General features: G+C 50.6%; 1 protein-coding gene across 1 annotated transcript; it reads right to left on the bottom strand.

Moving 5' to 3' along the window:
- Positions 1-1,289: 1,289 nt before the first annotated feature.
- On the bottom strand, positions 1,290-13,811 carry LOC135888325 (CMRF35-like molecule 1). Its single transcript, XM_065416135.1, has 8 exons — positions 13,772-13,811; positions 12,850-13,197; positions 10,023-10,373; positions 7,663-7,744; positions 5,514-5,626; positions 3,479-3,516; positions 2,708-2,842; positions 1,290-1,442 (listed from the first exon to the last, which is right to left on the bottom strand). The coding sequence occupies exons 1-8, from the start codon at positions 13,809-13,811 to the stop codon at positions 1,290-1,292; spliced, it is 1,260 nt and encodes a 419-aa protein (XP_065272207.1).
- Between the last annotated feature and the right edge of the window lie 12,563 nt (positions 13,812-26,374).

The raw sequence follows: 26,374 nt of genomic DNA, 5'->3' as shown, positions 1-26,374 counted from the left end.
AGTCCTCCAGCTTCCTAGCTATGAATTATTTACCAGCTCTTAGTGATATCATGGCCGTGAACTAGAACATGCATTAGTGCTGCCGGCCAACCCTATTGAAAAGGAATATATTCTGCACTGGCAAATGTCAGTCTTTCCCTGTCCCATGGTGCTGTGTTATCAGGAGCTCCCCATTGAAAGGTCACTGCCCATTTAGCAACATAACATGTGCAATGAAATGATGCAAAACTCCCTCCCACTTCCTGTCGGTCTGGTCTTGCCAACCCTCCCCCTCCCAGGGCTGCTGTCTTCTCTCTCCAAGGCCTATCCCCCGACAATCATAGAATATCAGGGTTGGACGGGACCTCAGGAGGTCATCTAGTCCAACCCCCTGCTCAAAGCAGGACCAATCCCCAACTAAATCATCCCAGCCAGGGCTTTGTCAAGCCTGACCTTAAAAACCTCTAAGGAAGGAGATTCCACCACCTCCCTAGGTAACCCATTCCAGTGCTTCACCACCCTCCTAGTGGAAAAGTTTTTCCTAATATCCAACCTAATATCCTAACAATGTTGCATCGTCTCCACCAAGCTGGTGCCATTCCATGCTGCTTGGTGTCTGAGGTCTTTCTCCTTTCCTCCCTGGCGTCTTCTTCCATTGGGGGCCCATTCCAATCAAAGTCCCGGCTGCCTTTTTGGGGAATGCTCCTGTCTAAGCATTGTCCCCAAATGCCAGCCGCACTCCACCCCTTGTCTTTCTGTGGTCCTGCTCCCATGGTGTTCTCTGCTCTCTCTGAGCAGCTATGATGCATGCAGCCGCTTCACTGTCTCGGGAGAGCTGGGGGATGAGGATGTTACCACCACCATGCTCCCTGGGTCGGGATGGATCCCAAACCCAACCTCTCTCCCCTCAAATCTAGGAAACTGGAGCAGAACTACGTGACTTGGACCCATCTCTGCAGAATCACATTTCCCTCCCCCCCGCCCCTCCGGCTTTAACTTGCATGAGAGAGTACAAGTGAGGACTGACGTACATGTAAATAAATAAGACCGAGTAACTGATTTTTTCTGCCTTTCCACAGCATTCCCCCCATTACACCACACCGTGTTCAGCTGCATCAGACCATTCTGTTGAGACAGTCTCCCAGTTCAATATAGTTCCACCTGGCATTTGCTTAATCTGGCTGGGACTCCACCAGCACCAGCTCATCTCAGATGATTTCATTCCTTGCGACACTGCTCCAAGAGGTTGCAATCTTTGCACTTCCACACAACAACAGGGAAGGAGGGAAAGGAAACGTTCCAGAGGGAGCCTATTTCTTTTTCACTGCGCAGTACTCTGTTTGTTCCAGAGGGCTGCTCAAGGGGGGTTGACGGGACGACCTGTCCACGTTGATGTAGATTGCCTGCTCATCCAGGATTGGATATTTCACTGTGGCGTAAGAAATATCTGTCATTCCTGGAGCCTGAAATTTTAAAACAGCCTTGATCAGAGAAAAGAAATGAAGGGGGAGAGACCGTAACTAGAACAGATGCTGAGGAACAGAAACCCTCATACCCCGACTGCTTTGTCTAAGGCCTGGTCTACATTACCCCCCCCAAATTTGAACTAAGGTACGCAACTTCAGCTACGTGAATAACGTAGCTGAAGTCGACATACCTTAGTTCGAACTTACCGCGGTTCAGACGCGGTCCACACGCGGCAGGCAGGCTCCTTGTCGACTCCGCGGTACTCCTCTCACCGAGCTGGAGTACCGCAGTCGACGGCGAGCGCTTCCGGGATCGATTTATCGCGTCCAGACCAGACGCGATAAATCGAACCCAGAACTTCGATTCCCAGCCGCCGAACTAGCAGCTGGGTGTAGACCTGGCCTAAGTAACTCAATTGCTCAGATGAGTGATGATGCACAGCACACTTTTCCTACTACTCCCGCATATCCCTGGCTTGTGTGTGCAGATCTTTCTGCACCTTGAATAGTTTCTTTCTAAAAACTGGCACTGCACGGCAGCGAGTAGAACTCCAGTCCAGTGGATGAGCACATGACATTACTGCTGGGCATGAAACCGGAGCATTTACATTTGCAGCTGACTCTTCGTGCATGCACTGTTTGCATCCTGCCTGCATGTGCTGAAATTGGGCCTGCGGTTTCCCAGCTGGTACATGCAGTTATCCACAGGTAGGCAAATTTTGTGTGTGTAACCCACACACCTTCTGGGTGTGGTGTTCTGTCCCATCTAGGGGCACCGAGACCACTTAGAGAGAGGAGATAAAATGAGTCTGCTCTACAGCCTTAGCTAGCAGCTTTTAGCTGATGTGGTAGAGGCTCCAGAGGCCCCAGGTTCGATCCCACCCACTGGCGACTGGGGTCTGTCGGCATTACATGTGCAAAGCAAAATTGTCCCTCTATGCTCTGACTTCAGCTGCCATTCTGAATGCGAGGTGGTCCAAACTTTTCCAGACCTGATGGAGACTGAGCTTTTCTAAAGCTTCGAGAAATTTGCTAGAACTTTTCTAGAGCCTTTCCAGAACACCTCTCACTGCTAATGAAAGCAACAGGGTTCATTTGCAAAGCGACCTCTTTTGTAATGTGCTAGAAGAGATGTGAATATTGCATGTAAGTGCTCTTGTGCAAGACTCGGCTTGCCCTGTAAAACCCAAAAGCAAGATTTAAAGAGAATAAAACGATCAGAAGAATCTTAGCATTTTAGAACTGAATGCCAGAATCCTTACTACAGCGGCATATTCCACCCCTTCTGGACTGGGCTCGGCCTGAGCGGAGTGGGGTGATGGGGCTGTGGTGATGGATTTTCTAGATTTAGGTTTCACAGCTGCATAGGAAACATCACTTTCAGTGCTGGCAACAGCCTGAAAAAAAATAAACACAATCTGGGTTGGGGTTTCTGAGCTGGAGCTCTCTGCCCCTGCAGCAGCAGCACCAGGCACTCTCCAGGCCACTACTACTTCTGGGGTGATCCAAGCACACAGCCTATCTCTGTTATCTGTCCCCTGGTTTTCCCTCCCCTGTAACTCCCCATTCCCCCAACACCTAGCAACAGTCTCACTGCTTTCTCCAGCTGTGCTCCTAGTGCTGACAGTGCTTTTCAGCCAGGGATTTTCAAGCCCTTTGCAAAGGGAACTAGTGTTCTTCCCATTTTACAGACTAGAAACAGAGGCACAGAGAGATGGTGACTTACCCAATGTCCCGCAATGAGCTATTGGCAGATCCAGGAATCCTGACTCCATCCAATGCTTTATGCACCAGACCACCTCTCTTCTGACATGGGCAAATCCTGGCTGGGGCCCCCCTACAATGACCAGCATCCTTCCCAGGGATTCAGCCTGTCCCTCACTCGGGATTCTCCTCTTATTTTAGCTCTGAGGGGTTGAATAACTGAGCTCCGCGCCCTCTTACTCGGACTTGAACTAAGCTGTTAAAGCCCCCCTTGGGGCTGGAGAATTAACCCACTGTATCAGAGCGCAGCACCCATTCCCCTCTCTTACCTCATTCACTGCTGCGCTAGGCCCAACAGTTCCAGCAGCTGAAAGGTAACAGACACTTATTACACTGACGTAACCGTGTTGAAAGAGAAGATCTACAGAGGAGGAGTGACGAGGCTGGGAGTGGGGGAGGGAGGTGGGCGCCTCCAGATCCTACATAAGGGGGGTAAGATGCTGAAGCGTTCAGCCCTTTGCCACCAACATCGCAATGTTGGTCTTTCTCCAGGGCTTAGTTCTGAGCTGTTAGCACTTAGACTAGGCAGGTGCAGGCAGGCCCTGGCACAGACTTTTGGAAGTGACTTGGGATAGCTGGGATGAGGCACAGGACATGTACCTAGAATTGATGAGGAACTCACAGATGCAGCTAGACCCTCCTGCCTTTCAAGAGAGGAGAAATGGATCTTCTCTGGTTCCACCACTCCTGTGGCTGAAGTGCATCCTACAGGCCAGAACCACCACCTGCATCCCTGGAGCTCCTGAGTCTATTTCACTTCCACAGCCTTCACCAGTGTAATAAGCACCAGTTTTACACCCGGATCCCCCACCCACAAGTGGACAGCAATTGCTGCTCCCGCTGTGATTCTCTGGAGTTGCCTTTGCACTGTGTCCAGTGGGCAAAGAGCAGATAGAGACAGTGAATAGGAAGGAATTCTGAGGCCCTCTGTGGCATTGGGCATTGACTAGCCATGGCCCATAAACACAGATGAACTGTAGACCAAGCTACTGGGACCGATCTCCTCCTCCGGCATATGGGTGCAACTCTGGACAAATGGAACTTCCCTGGGAGAAGCTGGTGGCCTGCTGCCGTTTGCTCACTGGAAATCTCGGTACCAGCAGGGCAAAGTCAGGTGTGTGGGGTGTAGTCAGCTGTATATATCCCATTGGGAGTGGCGGTTTAGCCCCCTAGCCAGGACAATGGGGAAGCTGTTAGCCTCGTCTCTTTCCGGGGTGCATTACGTTGTCTGTCCAATAGTGTTAGTACACACACCCCCCTCCCCCTCCCCCCCTCACACACAGCAACCCAGCTTCCTCAGGCTCTAGCTAATTGCTCCACTTGTGGCTGAGCAGGTGCCTTGGGTAACTTGGCTGTTGCTATTTTTGAAACTGCAATAAACCTCAGCTCTGACTAATCACTGGCTCAGGGGTGATGCAACCCTGAGCAGGAGAAAAAGTAAGTGTGTGTGTGTGTGTGTGTGTGTGTAAAATAAGAAAATAGGGCTTGATCCTGCAGGGGGCTGAGCACTCTTGCACAATCAGACAAGGCATTTAGCCCATGCTTCTGTACTGCAAGCGTGTGAGTAGGCTCCTTGACTGGGCTGGAACTATGCACATGCTGGAAAATGGGGCTGGCTGCTCACCACCTTGTAGGACTGACCCTGGAGTGGGTGGCAGAGACTGGGGTGAGAGGGGGGTTTGTGCAATCAGAGAAGAGGAAGGGGGTTCTTGCATAGGATTTTCTATGGTGCTTATCACTGTAGTAACTAAGTGCCTCCCATATGTTAATGGACTAAGCCTTGGGAAGAATTATTATTCCCATGTTGTATAAAGGCCAGAACCCAGATGTCTCCAGTCCCTTAGCCATACCCCCCTTCCTTCCTGCCAAGTTCAGCCACGGGGAGAGAGATTTAGACCAAAATCAAATAAGAGAAACGGCGTAACGGGACTCTGACTCCCATCCCCGCTGCTGGGCCTGGGTGTTGCCTGCTTTGATTGAAAGCCCTTCCCTCTAGGAACCGTGTCTCACTAGGTGTCTCTATCGTGCTTAGCACAGTCTGGCTGCTGTGTAAATAAGTGCAGTTCTGTTAAACCACTTCCCTTGCAGTGAACATAGAAATGGGAGAACTGGTTACTGAGGCAAAACTCCTGATTTGCATGGGATTTTTGGCAGACTAAGCGGTTAGGATCAGGGCTTCACAAAGCTTTATTGGCCAAGGGAGTAAGTGATGGTGGGGTGGGGGAGAGAAATGAGAGAGGAAAAGAAATGAAAGGAGGGCAGAGCCAGATGAATCCGGGGCAGCCCCCACCTTCAGCCTCTCACCCTTTTTCCTCTTCAGCATCATTCTTCTGGCCAGAAGCATGGCTCCGCTCAGTAATAGAAGTAAAACCAGCAGGAGCATTGGCAGCAGGAACATAGTGCTGGTGAAAGGAGAACTGGAAGACAAAGGAAAAACACATCTCTGACACTGCCTGCCCGTCTGGGACGGGGATGGTGGAAATTCAGTCGGGGAACAAAGCCAGCCCTGCCCTAGGTATTCGTGCAAATGCACCTCTGTATAGTGGCCTGCCAGCAGCCACTTACAGGCCATGCTGTGTCTTGGCCCCTCCCCTGTGCCATGACCCTCCCTGCTATAGGCATTGTTCACCCCCATCCCCAGGGACCAACAACCACTCCCTGACCCAGAAAATGCCCATGCCCATTCCAACCAACCCAGCTCTCAAGAACCACCCAGAGCCAGACTTGATACTGTCCAAATTCAGTCTGGGCATTTTGTCCAAGCTGAAACAAGTGACGGTCTCCTCTCATAAATGCAGAAGCCTTTCCACCACCTTCTGGAGAAAGAGACCTCCCCAAAGCATGGCTAAAGCAGTGCTGCAACCCCCCGGGAACAATGCACAGAATTCTCCAGGCGGGGGTTATCTGCATGCAGAAGTTGCACTAGTTTAACTTAAATTAATTAAAAAACTAATGCTGTTAAACTATTGCACAGCCCTGCGTGAAGGCTCCTGTATCAGTTTTTCAAACTGGTTATATGGGGTTTAGCGTGGAGCTGATAATTTACTGACCCTGCTGAACTGCTATAATCCAGCTTTAAATCCATGTAAGTGTCCACACACAAAGTTACACCAGTTTAACTGAATTGGTATAAAAATGACCCCTTTGGGGGCTTGTCTACACTACGGCAGCACAGTGACAGCGTTGCTGCTGCGCTGTCGTGTAGACACTTGCTACAGTGAGAGAAGGGGTTTGTCCATCGTTGTAGTAAATCCACCCCCGCAAGCGGCAGGAGCTAGGTAGACGAATTCTTCCATTGACCTATGGCTGTCTATACTGGGGCTTTGGTCGGCTTAACGACATCTCTCAGCAGTGTGAATTTTTCACACCCCAGAACCACATTGATAGGCTGATCTAAGTTTTGGTTTAAATCCTGGCTTTGTCTGTAGACCAGCCCTCAGTTGCTACTGAGACACAGGACCGCTAAAGGGAGATCTTTGACCAGCTAGTGTTAGGGGTCAAAAGAGAGACAGGGCCGGAGCAGGGAAATGCTAAATGGGTCCTGTACAAAACGCTAGAAGCTCAGAAACCAAGACAATTTTATTTATTAGCACGTGTGCCGAGGGAGATGTGATCTAATTAGGGTAAGTGAGTTGGCTAAGTCACCAGATCAAGGGGAAGATTTAATTTACCAGCGGTAGCTACAGTTGGCGGGGAGGGAAGGCAGAGCAGACAGGGCTGGCAATATGAATGAGAGGGAACAGCAGGCCAAGAGAAAAGAGAGGATTTGGTTGCTGCAGCCATGTCTGTTTGGAGCGGTGAAGATTGAAGGACGAGGGTGCTCTTTGGGGGAAGGTCTCGATCTCTCTCGGGAAGGGTGAGAAATAAGATGGCAGCTTCTTGTATACTGAACTGTAAAGCGTTATTGGGGAAACCAATGGAGAGAGTGCAGTTAGGCAGAGTAAAGGTCTTGAGGAAGCCTGGGCTAGTGGCCTGACCACAGAACCGGAGTCCAGGAACACCCGAGATCAGGTCCTAACTCTGTCCCAACGGTACACGCTGTGTGACTCTGGGGCAGTGTCTCTACCTCTCTGTGCTTTGTAGCTTTGACAGCAGGCCTGAGCCTGCAGAACTTGTGCAGTTCTCCCACTGACTTTTGAAGTGGACTTGCACTCCCTCTGTGCCTGTATAAATGATGGTACGGTGCAGGGAAATGGTGCATCAGCCTGGCGGTGCATGATCACGAGCACCAGCAGCTGGGTGGAAACTTCTCTGTCTTTGGATGTGCAAAATCCCCATCTGCAGGCACAAATCAGGCAGTGAGATGCCCAGCCTCTTAGTCTGCATACATAAACCAGGATGTGCCCGTCTCTGCCGCTGCAGACCGCAACCCGCATGCAAAGCTGGGCCTGGAAATTCAGCCCTGAACACCCCAGCTGAGACCCTGCTTTTACATGTACTTAACTGCCCTTACCTTTTGGGTTGCTCAGCTGTGTTTGTTGTGCCTATTGCTGGGGAGAGAGATCCAGTGGTTACCATCACTGCAGTGGAAAGAGCTGAAAATAGAAGCCAGAAAACAATGCTCTGAGGTCTTCAAAATGTCACTTCTCCATAGGCTGCTGTGTCCTTAGTCTCGCCATTTCAAGTGCCAGATGCCTGCCTGCCCATGCTGGAGCCTGGAGCCCTCTCTTCACCCAGCACGGGCAGAGCAGCTTCCCCACTGCCCTCCTAGGCGTGAATGGCGCCATCAGGCTCTAGGGCCAGTCCAGTTCTTGGCCTCTCACCTGAGCCTGCCACCGAGGGGGAGGATTAGCGCAGAGCAGGAGTGTTAGCTGGCACGCAGCGAGGTGACCGCTGGGATCTAGACTGTCCCTAGCAAACCCACCGCACACAAGCGACCACACAACCAGGCGATGGGAGCTGCTGTCCATCAGTGGAAAGCAGGGCTCTGTAATGGAGCGAAGGCAAGGAGCTGGGGTGCGCTGCCTGGGAGTGGGCTGATCTCAGGGTGGGGACTGGAGAGGGAGGGGGGATTTCACCTGGGGTACATATCGCAGAGCTCCATAGTTAAGGTTGCACTGAGGGCCTTATGCGCACTGACGTTAGTGGGAGTGTCTCCATAGACTTCAATGGGCTTTGGATCAGGGCCTTGGAGCAGCACTAATCTCCCACTATTCTGTACTCTAAGCAATGCCTGCAGTCTCCAGATTTAACGCGCTCGCCCTGCGGGGGCCATTCGATTTCCTATAATAGTTATTGGTCAAATATTTACCCCCGTAGCAAGGGAGAGATTCAAACCCGAGCCCCTCTAGGGATTTCCCCTGAGATCGTACCGGCTTTTCCCCCCTTGCTCCAGGACCAGATGCCCAGACACCCCCCTGTTCCGCACACTGATCCTGTCCTATAACAGCTCTCACGCAGGCCACTGTGTGGATTTTAAATTTCGACACAGAGTTTTTCCCTTCAGTTGATTTTCCCAAGGAAATGTCGACACAAGGAGCAGGTTCCACTGGCTGCTTCTGTTCCCAGTGCACCTTGGTTTCCTGAGCCAGCCCAGAGCGGGGAGCCCTCAGGGACTAGCCGCTATTGCCTGGGGGTCCAGCCCGATCCAAGAGACCTGCTGCAATGGAGCAAGGCATGCGAGCAAGGTACCCAAGGTAGAGCACACCCCACTCCGTGCTCCTTCCTGCTCCCCCTCTCCATCCCCCCCTCCAGCCTGCTGCTTCTCCCCATCCCAGTCCTGCATTCAGTAGAGGAGTCTCCCCTATAGTTGGCTGCATTGCCAGGAGTCCCTGTCCCCTGCCCCCCGGTCCCTCTGCCCCCAGCCTCAGGTCAGCAGCGACAGGATTGCCTTTAGTGTGACGGGGAGGGTCTTGCAGCCTCCAGGGCTGGAGCACCCACGGGGAAAAATTGGTGGGTGCTCTGTACCCACTGGCAGCTTCCCGCTCCCCCACCCTGCTCACCTCTGCCTCCGCTCCGCCTCCTCCCCTGAGCACACCGCGTGCCCGCTTTTTCCCCAGCTCCCAGCGCTTGTGCCGCAAAACAGATGTTTTGCGTGGCTGGGAGGGAGGAGGGAGAACGCGGAGCGCTTGGGGAAGAGGCGGGGCCAGGGCAGGGATTTGGGGAAGGGGTTGGAATGGGGGCGGGGCAGGGGTAGGGAAAGGGTGGAGTCAGGGTGGGGGGGCGCGAGCACCCAGCGGCGCTGGGGAAAGTTGGCGCCTCTGCACCTCAACCTCCTGCCCCAGGTCAGAATTCCCTCTTGCACCAAACTCCCTCCCAGAGCCTGCACCCCTCACCCTCTCCTGCACCCCAACACTCTGCCCTAGCCGGGAGCCCCCTCCTGCACCCAAACTCCCTCCCAGAAAGAAACTAATATAACAGCTGTTCTAAGGTAAGAAATAAGTTATTTCCTAGATTCATAGATTCTAGGACTGGAAGGGACCTCAAGAGGTCATCGAGTCCAGTCCCCTGCCCGCATGGCAGGACCAAATACTGTCTAGACCATCCCTGATAGACATTTATCTAACCTACTCTGAAATATCTCCAGAGATGGAGATTCCACAACCTCCCTAGGCAATTTATTTTGAATTAACTTAACTATATTCTACATGTTTTAAGACTGAAATGTAACCACAGAATGGCTTTATGTTAACTAAAAGGCAAGTTTAGTATAGCGTTAATAGCCTCAATGCCATAATTGTGATAATTTTGTTTTAAATTAGGAAAAAGACTTGTAGACAGGGGCCCCACAAAATCTCATAGCCCTGGGCCCACAGGAGAGTTAATCCGGCCCTGGCTCCAGGTTGCCATCAGTAGATCAGAGCAGAGACTCACCTGGGAGAACAGTCACGTTAACAAGGAAATGAGGATCACCTCCACCTTTTCTATTTATTCCACACCAGTAGATCCCAGCATCTCCTAGAGTCAGGTTCTCCATGGTCACAGTGAATGTGCTCGTGGTGTGATTCAGAGTGATGGAGACTCTGCCCCGTTTCACCTTGACCTCTGACTTTTCAGTCTCAACAACTTTGGAGCAGCTGTTCCACTGTGCTCCTCTGCACCAGTATTTCTGAGATCCCTGAGCTCTTTTATGGTACTGACACGGTACGGACACCGTGCCCCCCAGGGGCCCGCTCACCTCCCTAGGGGCAGTCAGTGCCGGGGCAGCCAGTGAAGAGAAATAGCCTGAAAAACAAAGCAAATCTCAACACTCTGCTCCACACCCCCAGGAGTGAGGGATATGGGACAGCAGCCCCAAATCAGCAGTATGGTCCCAAGGGCCTCATTCTCTGTGTCATGCTGAATACATGCCGTTCCATGCAATGCACTGGATGGCAGGATGCCAAGCAAGTACTCCCCAAGCCCTGCTAATAAGCATTTCTCAGGTCTCATTTGGCCCCTGCGGGGTTATCCACATGACGCCTAGCAGCATTACTGCGGAGTTACACAGCGTCAATCCCCAGCTGGAGAGCGGGAGATGCCCCCATAGGTTCTCTCCGCTCTGAAGCTGAGAGAGAGCAGGAGAGGGAAAGAAACTCCAGCGTGGGGTGACTGACCTTCCGGGCAAAGTGGTTCTGGTGTGAATGGAGGAATAAAAACCTCTTACCTGGAAGGAGAAGAATCACCGTGGTGAAGGGCACCTGCAACATCCCCATAACTGCCCCTTTCGCCCTTAATCTGTTTCACGTCTTTTCTCTAACTGGCACCGAAAAGCAAACTCTGCTTCCCCCAGGGACCGCAACCTTCCCTCTGAAGGCTGCCAACTGCCCTGTTGGTGACACCCAAACACTTCTGCTTCCTTTTTCTTATCTGATGCCTCATTTCCTTTTGCTCTGTTTCCCCCTCTCCTCCCCCCCCCCAACCATTTACAAGCAAGAAGGCAGAGAGGAAAGGAGGGGTGTCAGTGGCAAGCAACTGGTTACAACTGGATTTGTGCTGGAAGCTCCTGTAGGACAGTGGCTTTGATTCCTGCACTGTTACAGTGGTTTAACACACACAACAGGCATGTTTTCTGCACCGATAACAGAACTTCCCTTCCAGCAACTCTGTGGCCCTAGTGATCTGAGCACAGGAATGAGAGTCAGGAAATCCGGACCCTGACTTGACTCTGTGACCTGGGACAAGTCACTTCACCGTAGGCTGGGGGTACAATGTACTTACCTGTCTCTCGGTGGTGCTAAGAAGATAAACCCGTTCACGTTTGTACAGTGCTGCTGTGAAGACAGGAAGCACCATAGAGGTGCTAAGTGTTATATATTGAGCTGCCTTTCCTGTGTCTCACACCAGGTCATCAGACACTTGAGATTGCAGCTTTGCTGTTAACGGTTGATATTCATTACGTGTAAGGGACTTTAAAAATAGCCATTTGCTCTTTGAAATGTAGCGGTAGTGATTGGAAAATCATTTCTAGGCAGTCTTCCTTCAAATTAGGTGTGGGTTCAAACTAAACCCAAGCTCCAGTCCCTTCCTTGTCTCAAACATTGGAGGGGGGTGGGGGGGAGGGAGAGAATTCTGGATCTGAATTCTGTAGTTGGCCCCTATGCCTGTAAAGGGCTGAGTCAAAACCCTCGATCTGGACACACACACCCCAAACCCTGTGGGGTGCAAAATCTGGATCCATATTTTGTGGCCTGGGCCCCTCTCTTCTCTAAATAGCTGCTACAGCGGGAGGCTAAATGGCCTGAGTGACTAATGTCCCTCTGCACAGTGGGGAATGTCACGCATATGCAAAGTTAATATTTGTGACTGTAGCAGTGGTGAGTTGTGATTGGCCAGTTGAGCCCCAACAAGAGTGTGTCTCTACTCCCCGATTGGGTAGCTGGGTGAGATCTTCCAGCACAAAGACTTGGGCATGTAAATGTAAAATTTGGTTTATGAAAATGCTTTCCCAGAAAAACTCAGAAGTATGAATGCCCAGGGAAAGTACCCAGATAAGGAGCATGACCTGGGCTGGTGTGAGTTCATTGAAAAAGGTGACTGAATATACCTGGAACATCTTTAGTGGGTTTAATCTGCCCCCTAGAATATTTAGTCCTGGTGCTGATGAGCTGGAAGGGAAAAGCCCAGCTTGGCGCTCAGATCCCAGGTTTGCAGGGGGCTACAGCTGGAAAACTGACATCTTGGTGCTCGTAAAGGGCGCGTGTTTGACCTGGAATCCCTGAGAGACCATCGAAGGGCTGGGTTTTTTCCAGCCATTTTTCAGAGCAGAGCCACATTTCAATGGGGATCAGGAGCTTCAGGCAACGTTCGCTGCCCTCTGCTACTGCTCTGCTCCTGTGCTGGTTAGAGCCTCTGCAACCCTGGGAAGCTTCCTGCTGGATCCCTTAGTCAACATGGGGCTGCAGTTGTGCCCCCGGTTCTTCCGAGCTGGTCCGGGGGAGTGAGCTGCTGTGGCTGCCCGGGAGGTGTAAAACCCACCCAGACAATAAACTCTCTGACTCAAGCATGCCCACAGGGACAGCCTCTTCCAGACCCGCACGTGTCCTGCTCGTGGCCCACTGCAATACCAGTAGGGGCGAGTCAGATCAGGAAATCACCTCTGGGGACAGGTAGGGATATATGAACATCCTGCCCTTGAGTGCCCGTCTCTCTTTCTTACCCATCCCCCAGTCACCCTCACTCACAGTGTAGGAGCCGTGCAGAGATCTGAGCAGACACTCACCTGGGAGAACAGTCACCTTAACGGGAACCCCCGGATCGAATCCAAATGTGCTTATCCCACACCAGTAAATCCCAGCATCTCCCAGCGTCGGGTTCTCCATGGTCACGGTGAACGTGCGCAGCCTGTGGTTGTCTCTGATGGAGACTCTGTCCCCCTTTACCTCGGCCTCCGACCCTGTGGTCTTAACAGCTGTGTGACAGGATCTCCAAACTGCTCCTCTGCACCAGTATTTCCTATTTCCTTGATACCTTTCATGGTACTGACACTGCACAGACACCGACTCGCCCAGGGGCCTGCCCACCTCCCCAGGGCCAGTCAGCTCCAGGGCAGCCAGCCCAGAGGAGTAGCCTGAAAAACAAATCAAAAAGCAAAACTTGTCATTTCCTCTTCACTGGGTGGTTGAGGAGGCGGAATGGCAACTTGAACTCAACACCCCAAGGAGCCCCATTCTGGTCCCTATCAGACCATGCAGTGTGCTACCCACCAGCAGAGAAATAGAGGGGGAGGGTCTCATTTGGCTCCACGGGGTTGTATGTGGGTGATTCCCGTTAGTGTTAATGCTAAAGTTACCCAGCATAAATGCCCAGTAGAGAGCTGACAATAAACCCCCTTAGCCTCTCTCCTTTTGAAAGGCAAGCGACAGAGACTGGCTCTCAGTGGGTTTGGAGGTAGATTAGCCTTAATAATATATGGAGATAGGTATATTTCCTAGAGCTGGAAGGGACCCTGAAAGGTCATCAAGTCCAGCCCCCTGCCTTCACTAGCAGGACCAAGTGCTGATTTTGCCCCAGATCCCTAGGTGGCCCCCTCAAGGATTGAACTCACAACCCTGGGTTTAGTAGGCCAATGCTCAAAGCACTGAGCTATCCCTCCCCTTTCAGAGGGTCTCTCTGGTGTGACTGGATCAATCGAAACCTCTCACCTGCAAGGAAGAGAATCACCCCAGCAAAGGACAGCTGCATTATCCTTCCAATTGACCCTTTCTCCCTAAAGCTCTGTGACGTCTTTTCTTTAAAATGCTCTAAAAAGAGAGCTCTGGTTCCTTCCGGCCTGGGACATTTCTCTCTCTCGGGTTTGCAAATCCTGTGTCTGTAGTAAGTGATACCCAGGCACTTCTGCTTTGTTCTTTCAGTCAGTCACCTCCTGGGGCTCTGCTTCCAATCACAACCTGGCCAAGTTACAATCACGGGGGCAGAAACGCTAGATGAAATACAGAGGAAAGAACCAGGGTGGAGGGGAAGCAATCAGCTGCAATCCGGCTTCTGTTGGACGCTCTTGCAGGGCACTCCTTTGGAGGACTATTATTTAACTCTGGGTGTACCTAAAACACCAACCATGCCAAATGCTAATTACCCATTCAGCTATGGTGGTTCACCTCTCTTTAATGGGTTATTAATGTATTATTAGCTTTGCCATCCTCACCTGCCCTTCGTTAGAGCAGGTGAGTCGTTTTTGTGCTTCATCTGGCAACATTCAGCAGAGAGGCAGTGTGGTCTAGTGGCTACAGTGCTGGGCTGGGACCTGAGTTCTGGCTCCGCCCCTGACTTGCTGTGTGAAGTCACTTTGGCTCTTCCGTGGCAAGTGGAGCATGGATACAGGGGAGAACTGAGCCGTCTGACTCCTTTTGTGACCTTGGTCAAGTCACTTCATCTCAATGTTTCAGTTTCCCTATCAGTAAAACGGGGGCAGATAATAGTTACTTTCCTACCCCTGGGGAACTGGGGGGGGAGGGGGGATTGTGCGGCTAAGCCAGCAGACGATTGTGCAGTGCTATGAAGATGGAATGCACTGTATAATTGCCAAATATTATCACAACATGTTGAGTTGTTCTTCCTGTTTCTCGAGCCGTGTTGAAACGGCAGCTTTCCTGTTAACTGTTTTTATTATATGTAAGGGTTGTTTTTTTGTTTTTGTTTTTTTAAATTGTGGCTTTCTCTTTGCAATATAAGTGAAGTTCACACTGCAGCTTCCCTTTCAATTAGTGACAGGTTGGAAGCAAAGCCTCAGTTCCAGCTCCCACTCTGACTTTTTGGAAGGGAATCTAATTCCAAATTGGGTGGCTTGCCCCTCCCCCTGTAATGGAGTGAACCACAAACCTGGATCCAACCATCCTCGAAGTTTGTGAGAATGCAAAAATCTAGATTTGGATTCAGATCTGGATTTTATAGCCTGGGGTCCATTTTTGCTTTAAACGGAGGCCAGAAAGTGAAAAATAAATGTAACCGGAGCATTTCGATCCTGGAGTTTTCTTCTGTCTTTTCCCTACCTTACACTCACTATTAGAGCTGAAAAAAGAATTGATAATGAATGTGGCCAGTTCCCCCCCCCCCCCCCCACCTTGGATATTCCACAAACAGGCTGCAATCTCCTCTCATTTATCCAGTATCCAATTCTGGGGGGTAATTTTTGAAAATGTTTGGCCTGACCCTGGGCAGTTCTCTGTGAATATTGGTTATTTGAGCTGTATTGTGGTTGATCAGATAAGTCACGTCATATTGTTTCTGGTCCCTGATTGGATAAGTGTGCAACCACTTCCAGCCCGAATACTCTTGTGCACATATGTAATATTCAGTTTTTGCTAATGCTCCCACATGAGACTTTGAGCTCAGTATCTGAGAACATTGGTGCCTGCAAATCTCTACCACTCCCGACTTCGCGGAAAGCAAACACAAAAGGGGTGGGAACCTGGGTGAAGCAATTTCATTTAAAAATGTGATGCATCTTTTCAGAGTAAACGTGTACTGCCTGCGGGTCCCATCCTGCATGGTGCCTTTGGAGGGAGCACTAGGGCTGGCCGCAAAACAAAAATTCCAGTTTTCAAAAAATGTCGAGGTTTTGACGTTTGTTTTTATTCTGCAACAGAATGAAACCGAGATGTGATAAAGTGTATTTGCAATACAACTAGGGTGGAGGGGGGGCATTAGGGCACTCACCTGGGGCATGGGAGACACTAGCTTCAAGTCCCTGCTTTCCCTGATTCAGTTCCTATTGGACAGAACACTGGACGGGGACTCAGGAAAACTGGGTTCTATTCTTGGCACTGCCACTGGGCTGCTGGGTGACCTTTAGCAAGTCACTTCACTTTCCCATGCCTCAGTTACCCCCTCAGTAAAACCGGTATAATGACACTGACCACTTTTGTAAGGGGCTTTGAGATTTATGGATGAAAAGCACCAGATAAGAGCTAAGTGGTGTCATTAACATCCAGTTTTGCTCTAAAAAGAGAGCATGTAAAACTGACACCTTCTTCCTTCCTCTGTCAGAGTTGTAGGTGCTGACTTTAGTGACAAAAAGAAGGTTTTACTACTTAGTTTACTCCTGTTAGCCCTGCCAAGCCAGCACGGCTAAGGGGCAGGGGCACTGGGGGTCTGGATTCTATTCCTCCTTTTGCATCACCACCAGAAACGAATGCTAAATTCCCATTACAGAGCCAATCAGTTACTCCTGTGCAAACCTATTTGCATAGGAGGTTACCCGGGTGTTGGGTGTTTTGTTGTTGTTCAGGCAACAAACAAAATAAAGGAAGCACATGGGCACAATGGGGACCAAATAATTGTATTTGCTGAATGTACGTAAGATTAGAGGCCTAGCTATAGATAAACACACTGCTGATCCAATTGGGCTCTGGTGACTTCTAAAACAGAACATGGTGAGCATCATTAGAGGGCTCACAAACTACTTAAAGGGATACTACACTATTATATACACTACATCGAGCATAAATGAGGATATAATCTGAAGATGATGGCATTGCATGGGGGTAAATTAGGGCCGGCAGCACTTTTATTACTGGTGACGATATGCAAGAAGGAGAGAATCCTAGGTTGAGTTTGCAGGGACTGCAGCTGGGGGAAAAAATATTGGAATAAACATGGATGCAAACATGGCACCCCGCATTTTTATGGGGTCACTTTCCAGAGTGGAACCATGCTTTCAGGAAGCACATTGGTGAGAGTCAGAGAAAAGGAAGGGCCCAGGGAGAGTGGATCAGTTTAAATGAGGGGCTCTGTTCATAACATTTCTCAGGCCATGAGGTAGGAGTTTATTGTGGGACGGTGGCATCCCGCTGAATCTGAAAGGAGAGAAGCCCAGGGAGCCATCATAATTCTCCATCTCTAGGGCTGGCTTCTGGGTAGCGCTGCTCTGTGTGGTTAATATGCGGGGCTGGATGGTTTTCATGTGGGAACTCAGTTATTTCTGAGATCACTGGGAATTCACCAGGAGAGCCATGCGGAATAGGCTCCCCACCACAGAGGCAGAGAAAGAGGAAGTTGGGCTGACCAGCTCCTCTGGGGGGGGCTCTGTGTTAGCAGGAGCCGTTATTTGCATATGAAAGCTGTTGATCAGACGCTGTGACCACATAGCTAGATGCGGTTGGATTTTCACAAAATCCTGTGCCCGAGGGAAAGAGGAACAGGAAGGTTGGGTGTAAGAAGGTAACGGTCTCCTGGCTTCAGGGCCCACTGTTTTATGAGCCCTGCTCAGCTCTTCCCTTCCGTCAGGAACAAAGGAGAGCTCTGTACAGTGGCAGGGCCGCAGCAGAACAGAGGCATTAGGGACGCATTTCAAAGGGAGGGAGGAGGGCTCCCTGGAGAATGTGAGGGTGTGAGGAGCTAGCATGATCATGAAAGACTCTTTACACACCCACATACGCCCTAAGTCCTATGCACACCCGCATCTTTTCTCACATATAGTATAATCCAGCTCCCCCTAAAACTTCCGTTGACTCCAATGGGCTGCAGCCCTGGGGGTCTGATCCAGCACCCATGGCAGTCAATGGGACTCCTTCCCTGTACTTCATTGTCACTAGCCCAGGCCCATACTCGTGGCTAACGCACTCACGGTATTGGTCCCGGGCGGTGCGAGGCACCTCCTGCGATGCACTGACAAGGCTGAGCTGAAGTCCGTGGGAGCTGAGGGTGCTGGGCCCCGGTTTCTACAGGTGCTGAGGCACTGTGCTGCTCAGCACTGCAAGCCCTAGGCGGTTTAGATGGCTAAGTCCCAAGAGGGATTGAGAGATTCAGGAGCCCAACTCCTAATGACTGGCAATGAGTCTCCTGAGCCCAGTGATCCCAAGTGGGCTCTGGCCCCAGAGTGCTGGCTAAGGACTCGGAACAGAGCTTTCCATTTCCCTGGTGCTTGAGGGTTAACGACAGTCGGCTGGGTCAGATCCCCTCACCCTCAGCACTTGGGTGTTTGCTGCTGCTTGGATCCCTCAGAGAAGCCGTGAGACTGATTCTCACGTACATTGGTGTAAATCAGGAGTAACTCTAAAGGAGTCATTGGAGTCAAGCTAGCGTAAAACCGGCGTGAGGGCAGAATCAGACCCTAGGAGCTAGATCCTTAGCTTGTGGAAATTGGCATCACTCCATTGACTTCAACAGAGCTGCAGCAATTTACACCAGCTCAGAACGTGTTCAGAGGGATCCAGGCACGTCACAAGCAACAAATAACCCAGCTATAGGAATGTGGGGAAAAGGGGGCACGGAACTGCCATGATCTCCCCCACGCAGCATGCAGAGGATATATATCAGAGAAGCCTGCAGAGGCCCAGACAGCAAAGGCAGTTCTCAGCTTCCTGAGTCACTTACCGGGGGATGCTAATGGCTCTCTCTTTGATTCTTACAGACTATCCTGGTCGGAGACAGTGGAGTGGGGAAGACATCACTGCTGGTTCAGTTTGACCAGGGCAAGTTCATTCCCGGCTCTTTTTCTGCCACCGTGGGCATCGGATTTACGGTAAGGGCTGAATTTCTTCTGCAGCCGAGCGTTCATTAGTGGAAGTGGTATTGACTATTTTTAAAAAAGGAATAGAGGACTTAACATGGCAGCATACAAGTCTGAGGATAGAAAGCAATCAGAAGATCCACCTGAAAGCGTGGCATACAAAGATAACTCCAGTACTACACAGTATCGAAATCGCACGTCAATCACAGAGGCATTAAATTCTCCAATAAAGCCTGTTTTGAGGGCTTTTTTGTTTACATTTGCTTCCTCTAATAGCAGTGTTGTGCTGTTTGCAGAAAGTTATACCCAAAATCAGAGAGAGATGTGACATGTATGGAGGATCTAGCCGGCCATCTAAAAACAGGGCTAAGGGAAACATGAGGATGGATCAAAACAGGATTTCGCCTCTTGGCTGGAATCCATGAAAATATAGAAAAGTGGGTGCCGGTGGCATACCAGTGAAATTCTATAGACATGGGCGTTGTATTTATTAACTAGGCAGATGTTCCCTTCTCTGTATGTTTAAAGAGCAGCACTCTCTATGTAGGGGAAACCTGGTTGTGTTCTACACAGCTGTCCAATGTGTGGCAACACAGATTTAAGCTGCGCTGCATGATGGAGATGCCCAATACTGTTCCGAAAAAGCAAAAGCCTCTGTTGATGTGAATGCGTGAAGGTGGCACTTTGCAAATTGCATATTAACTTTTTCCTCCAACCCTGTCAGTGACTCTGCCTCACTGAGAACTCGCTGTCGGCGAAGGTTTGCTGTGTTGAGTTTAGATATTTTGTGACTTGTCCAGATAAAATCAATTTACAAAAACTGGGGAAAGGGTATTGTGTCACCGATGCATGGTATTCAGAGCTGACCAATCGGATTCAATTCAACGAAATTCACCCGAGTCAAACCAGTCAGTTTCAGCCCAAAAGGTAAATGTACAGGAAAGTTATAAACTGGTGAAACCACGGGATTATAGTGGAAGTCTAGATGTGTGTTCCATTATAGTGTTGGCTTCCAAGAACATTCTAATATACATGCATTTATAGGGGGATATAGACACAGTGGGACAAATTCTGCTCTCAGTTAGACACTTGCAACTCCACTGAGCGTGTGGCTCTGTACAGCCACTTTTATTCTGCTTTGTACAACACCTCACACTATGGGGCGCTGGTCTATGACCTGGGCTCCTCGGTACTATGGTAATATGGACACATTAATTGTGCTCTATAGTTCATAGCTACATTTTCCATCTATCAGTAGGGTGCTCCCGTTGAACAAATTGATCCAGATTCACTAGTATGGTCCAGTAGCTCTGCACTCCTCTGGTAAAATAAAGCAACTATTAACCCAGCTTTTGCGTTTCCTGGACCCAGTCCTGCAAACACAGACTCTTGCTCATCTCGGGGGCAGTCAGACATGTAGAGACCTTGCAAGTTCTGGCCCCACTGACCTTTCTGTGTCCATCTTTACCACCTCAACGTGCCATTGCTATGTAAAATCTCTGTGACTCCTAAGCCCGACCCAGCGTTCCTTGTACCACCCAGGGTGCAGGATCGGGCTTCCTGGAACCTTGCTGGAATGCCACGAGATTCCTGGAAGTACCCATGAGCTGAGAATGATTTTGAAGGATATTCTCCTCTGGAGACCATGCACCTGCTTTCCCTTTGCACACCTGAGCGCTGCCTGCATGCCGACATGGCCTTTCGCATTTCAGCCATCCTGTACAGACAGAAAAGACCTTTTGGCCTGCACCTGTTTCCTCTGCGGGGCAGAGGCCTAGAGGCAGCCCATACCCCTTCCCTCTGAATTAGTAACACAGCTTGTTGCTGGAAAGCTCACTCCTACTGCGGCCCAGTTTGATTTCCAGAGTGACTCTCTTTGGATCGGTCGCCTGCTTCTCTGCTGTACCTGCAACTGGGAGACTATAGCTTTGTACGTGCTGCTTAATCCCTTGCGCTGGCGAGCCATGGACACTTTCACTCACGGCCCTGGAAGCCCGAATTGCTTCCATTACCTTTAAAGATTGAGCTGGGCTGGTGTCTCCCCTGATGGTTGTGTTCTCGTCTGGATAAGCGTGCTTGGTCTAATCCCTTATTCCCCTTCAGTGAGGGGAGGATGAAGCTGTCTGGGTGTCAGGTAGCAATTAATAACCGGGATTTCCTTTTCCAAATTGGGTTGAGGAACCGAGGGAATAATCATAATTGGCTACTAACAACCTCATGGTCAGCTGGGTCTCAGAGATGAAGAATGATCTAGGAGTGCAGGAAATGCCTAAAGGCTGAGTGGAGTAAGACTGCCCTCTTGTGGTAGTATGCAGTGTTGTTGTACCTGTGTCGGTCCCAGGATATTATAGACCAGGGGTCGGCAACCTTTCAGAAGTGGTGTGCCAAGTCTTCATTTATTCACTCTAATTTAAGGTTTCGCGTGCCAGTCATACATTTTAACTTTTTTAGAAGGTCTCTTTCTATAAGTCTATAATATATAACTAAACTATTGTTGTATGTAAAGTAAATAAGGTTTTTAAAATGTTTAAGAAGCTTCATTTAAAATTAAATTAAAATGCAGAGCCCCCTGGACCGATGGCCAGGACCCGGGCAGTGTGAGTGCCACTGAAAATCAGCTTGTGTGCTGCCTTAGGTTGCCTACCCCTGTTATAGACACACGGTGGGTGGGGACCTCTCTTATTGCACCAACTTCTGCACCAACAAGATATTTCCAGCTTGTAAACTCGTTGGTGCAATGAGGGAGATTACCCCACCCACCCTGTCTCTCTTGTGGTGTTGGTGAGAACTAAGGGGAAGTCGTTTCCAGAGGCCTTGCAGAACCGGTGACTGATCTGCTGACCATTTTGTTTCCTGGGGTGAAGAAAGTTCAGCGGTCAGTCACATTTCCAAAATGCAAATCAGAAGAGCAGATAGGTTTGGCTGATAACATGTTCCTGTTTGTCCCCAGCCAGGGAACACAATAGCTATGTAAATTCTCCTCCCTGTGTTCCTTTGTTGCAATGGAACAAAGGCAAACATCCCTCCTTCACACAAGAAGCTCTGTGTGTTCCTTTCATCACCTGCTATCCCTTGCCTGGCTGTGTCACCACAAAGGGGTAGAGGTGGTATTTACATGGCTTGAGCCTAGAGATCCTCGTGACCCAGGAAACTGGGTTCTAGAATGCTGTCTGAATCCACATGACCCCTACATCCACGGGTGTTGGGATTAGGATACGTTAATTAGAGCTGGGCCAGGTCATTCAGATGTGGCTCTAGATCAAGGGTTTTGAGGGACATTTTTCCTTTTCAGTGCGGCTGGCCACCCTGACCCTCCCTTTCCAGCACTGACAGAATAACTCCTCTAACTGACATGCAAAATGCACCGCTCTGTTCTCATTTCCCTCCACCGCCCCGCTGCAGCATGGAGCCTACCCACACGGACAAGATTGTGCCATACATAGAAGTGGTATAAGGAGTACTTCACCCACCTCTGAAATGCAACCCTCTCTGGGGGGGAACGTGGCAACTGTTAAAGAGCAACTATCAGTTCAGGACAAAAAAGTTAAGAATCTATTCACTTGAAACTGCAGGAGGAATTTCAGGACTGCAGAACATAATTATCACCCAGAGTTGTGGACAATCATAATCTTTCCTGATATTATTAAATCCTCGCTTATTACAGCCCCTGGTAGGAGCTTTTAATCACTTGAGATCATTTTAAATACATCCGTCCAAAGGACCTCAGCTGTATTCAGTTTCCTGGCCTATGAGTACATATTCCTTGGGCATATGCTTCAGTACAGTTACAAAGACTGGAAATACAGGTTCCTAAACTATTCTCTCCTGAGGGGTAGAGGAAAGTCTTGGCTAAAACAAAACACGGAGACCAGCAAGAGCCCGGTAACTGAAACACCTGCATGGGGCAGATCTCTGCCACCCCCCCTGCGTTTACATGCCTCGTTTAGTTTGTAGACCAGTGAAAGCATAACTTCTGCATGCTGGAGACAAGTCCTGATTTTTGGTCTCACTCCTACTAGTTTTACACAAGTGTAAATCCATTGACTTTAGTGGAATTACTCCAGATGTGCACTGGGGCAGGATCAGGCCCATTGCAGTCAGTGAATTATCCCAGTGCTGCTGAGGGCAGAATCTGTCCCAAGATTGTCCTCACGTTGTGTAAATTGACTTAAATGGAACGACACCCATTTACACCAACTGAAGATCTGGTCCTGTCTGTCAGAATGCCTGTGGTATTGTTCTACTGAATACCAGTGCTTAATAATTACCTTGGAGGTGATTCTGTACAAAGGGCATCACCTGAAATGCATTAGCAAAGTGGAGTGTTTGGGTAACATAACACTGCTGTCACACAAAGAGGAAAGCAGTCCTGGCTCTCACACACCACTGCTCCTGTGATATCCCTTTTATTGTTCCTATGCTCTGCAAATCCCTGTCCCCCCCTTGCATTAGATGAGATCTGAATTAGACCTGAGAGGTGTTAGAGGATCATATTTACCCTTTTCAGTTTGAGTTTGCATGTTTTGCCAGATGTTCCAACCTGTTTCTTAATTTGTAGTGGCCAGGGCTCGGACTGAAGGAGATCAGTGTCTGATGGGTGTGGAGGGAAGAGGCCATTGAACTTGGTAACACCCGGTATTTAGTTTAACATAGGTAGCATGGTCAGAACACAAAATGGGAAGTCAGGAGACCTGGCGTCTGTTCTAGACTCTGTCAAAGACTGTGTGTACCCTTGGCAGGGCCGGCTCTAGCTTTTTTGCCGCCCCAGGCAAAAAAGCCTCCAGCCGCCCCCCCCCCCCCCCCGCGGGGGGGGGGGGGGGAGGGCGGCGAGCCCCGGCGGGGGCTCCGCTCTCCCCCCGGTGGCCGGGGGGAGGGCGGCCGGAGCCCCGGGGGGAGGGCGGCGAGCCCCGGCGGGGGCTCCGCTCTCCCCCCGGTGGCCGGGGGGAGGGCGCCGGGGGGGAGGGCGACCGGAGCCCTGGGAGGAGGGCGGCGAGCCCCGCTCCGCTCTCCCCCCAGCGGCCGGGGGGAGGGCGCCGGGGGGGAGGGCGACCGGAGCCCTGGGAGGAGGGCGGCGAGCCCCGCTCCGCTCTCCCCCCAGCGGCCGGGGGGAGGGCGCCGGGGGGGAGGGCGGCGAGCCCCGGCCGGGGCTCCGCTCTCCCCCCGGCGGCCAGAGCGCAGGGGGCAGGGCGGCGAGCCCCGGTCGGGGCTCCGCTCTCCCCCCGGCAGCCGGGGGGAGGGCGGCCAGAGCGCCGGGGGGAGGGCGGCGAGCCCGGCTGTGGCCCCGCTCTCCCCGGCGGCCCAAGCGCCGCGCCGCCCCCCTCCAGGTGCCGCCCCAAGCACCAGCTTGGTTGCCTGGTGCCTGGAGCCGGCCCTGACCCTTGGACAAGTCACTAACTTCTCTGTGACTGTTTTCCTGGATGTAAAATTATTAATCACTGTTAGTTAATATTTGGTGTTCATGTGTGTATTTGCAATACAATCAGGATGGTTCTAGGTGCTGTACAAATGGTTAGGAATACACAGTCCCTGCCCCCAAAGCGCTTGCAGTATAATCAGACTAGACAGGTCAAGGCTGAGAGGAAGGGATGCAAGCCAGATGCAGAGTGATCGGGGCACTGTTGGCAAATGTCATATAATGTTCAAAGTTGCACTTGCCAGCTTTTCCCTTCAATCCCAGAGATTTTTCTGGGGTTTTTTTGTTTTGTTTTTCTCCTGAGGCTTGAAAAGTGCCAGATTTCAGGTTGCTCTCAAACTGGATTTCCACTGGGTGAGAAAAGCCTTGCCCTGGAGTCTATCTGGTGCAGATGAGGAATGACCAAACCTGTGCAGAACTCAGGGATGGGCACACTCCTCTCAGGTCCCAGGGTTTTGCCCAGAGCCAGCAGCTAGCTGGAATCCTTGGTTTACACGATGTGAGAAATTGCTCCTTTGTTAGTGGTTTGTTTTCTTCCCCTAGTGGGATGTGTTACCACCCCATTCTCCGGCTAAGTGCTCCACTGCTGATTTATGAAGGGAATGAAAGCACTTTTCATTGCTATGTTTATACAACCAGAGGGACCAGCAAGATGCAAGGTTAATGCATCAACTAATCATTATATGACCCTTCCCACTCCTTCCCTTCCCTTCAGTGCCCTGCCAGTATATGGCTGGGAGGTTTCCCTCCCATTCAACCTCTTCTATAAGATGAAGTCAATTTCATCATCTTTCTTAAATATCCTTGTAAATGAGTTTGAGGTTGACTGGTAGCAATATGGTTTTAAAAAGACTGTGGTAAGGGAGAATTCCAGGTTGTTCCATCTCTCACCCGTTATTCCAGGCGGTCCTCAGACAGGTGGAGGCCAAGGGGTGGAGGGGACCTGCAGGCTGGCCTAAATCAATGGCTGTTTGGATTCCATTCTGCTCTGCTGGCCTGGAAAAGATGTCTGCTATCCATGGTGATGCATGCTTCTTTGCTCTCTGCTTGCTGTATGTGTTGGGTACCATTGGAGGGAAGGCAGCAGATTATCCATGAATGATCAGAAAGCCACCTTCAATCAATCTCTAACTTTTTGGGTTCATTGTGAGAAGCTAGGGTAAGGTTGACCTAATTTTGTTCCCCAGTTGGGCAATTTAACGATTGCTGAGAACGGTGAGTGGGTTAATCTGTTCAGTGCTACAGCCATGCATGGTGCTTTAGAACCAGAGTTCAGGCAGGTCTCCGCCATCTAAATAGGAGAGATGCAATCAAATGACGGGACATGAGGATAGGAGCAGACAGAGTCGTAACTGATCAATAAAATACTCTCTCTCCTAGGTGGCTGCCCATCCCCATAGTATCTGAGCACCCCCCAAGAGTAAAATCTGACAGCAGTGGTGGGTTTCAATGAGGGACTTGAAGGAAGAGGGAAGTGTTGTGGTGGACTGGCAGAGAGAGGCTATCTAGTCATAGGGGCAGCATGAACTAAGACCTGAAGTTAAGAGTGTGGGGTAAAGAGACCGCTAAGGAGCGAGGAGTCAGGCAGAGCACAAGGCTGGACAGATTCATCATAACTCAGGGGAGACTGTGGGCTCACGTCCCTCTTGGCAGCTCCCCCTGCTCTGCAGAATGAGCTGAGTTGGAGCACTCCAAGCTTGGGAAAAATCAGGAACAGACTGACACACACACTCTCCCTCTCCCCCACAACTGTGGGGGTTTCCGATCCAGTGTGTGGTTTCAGTCCATTCTGGGGAGATGGGGTTTGGATCTGGATCAGAATCCAGCTCTGTGGTTTCAGTTCATGTCCCTCTCTCGTCAGTGCTTAATTTGTGTCAGGGCTGGCCAGAGCTGAGCCCCGGCACCTCTGGGCTTGGCCTGGCAGTTCAGAGCCCCGGCACCTCTGGGCTTGGCCTGGCAGTTCAGAGCCCCGGCACCTCTGGGCTTGGCCTGGCAGTTCAGAGCCCCGGCACCTGGGGGCCTGGCAGTTCAGAGCCCCAGCACCTCTGGGTTTGCTGCATCAGTTATGAATGTAAAAAAATTGCTTGAGCTCCAGCACCTCTTTCATTACAAATTAAGCCCCGTCTCTAGTGTGTACTGGTTGATGTCTTAGCTCTGAGGACAAACCAAAAGGGTTTCAGAGTAGCAGCCGTGTTAGTCTGTATCCGCAAAAGAACAGGAGTACTTGTGGCATCTTAGAGACTAACACATTTATTTGAGCATAAGCTTTCGTGGGCTACAGCCCACTTCATCGGATGCATAGACTGGAACATATAGTAAGAAGATATGTATACATACAGAGAACATGAAAAGGTGGGAGTTGCCCTACCAACTCTAAGAGGCTGA

The sequence above is a fragment of the Emys orbicularis genome, chromosome 13 (assembly GCF_028017835.1).
Source record: "Emys orbicularis isolate rEmyOrb1 chromosome 13, rEmyOrb1.hap1, whole genome shotgun sequence".
In the NCBI taxonomy this organism is placed as follows: Eukaryota; Metazoa; Chordata; order Testudines; family Emydidae; genus Emys; species Emys orbicularis.
This window is presented reverse-complemented; position numbering and strand designations above follow the sequence as displayed.

Bases quoted from the DNA above. Each gene is read 5' to 3' on its own strand.
- LOC135888325 (XM_065416135.1), bottom strand. From the start codon at position 13,811: ATGCAGCTGTCCTTTGCTGGGGTGATTCTCTTCCTTGCAG. The intron at 13,198-13,771 runs GTGAGAGGTTTC...TTTGTTTTTCAG, and splicing joins GGTGATTCTCTTCCTTGCAG to GCTACTCCTCTGGGCTGGCT. The intron at 1,443-2,707 runs GTAAGGATTCTG...TTAAAATTTCAG, and splicing joins GGGTGGAATATGCCGCTGTA to GCTCCAGGAATGACAGATAT.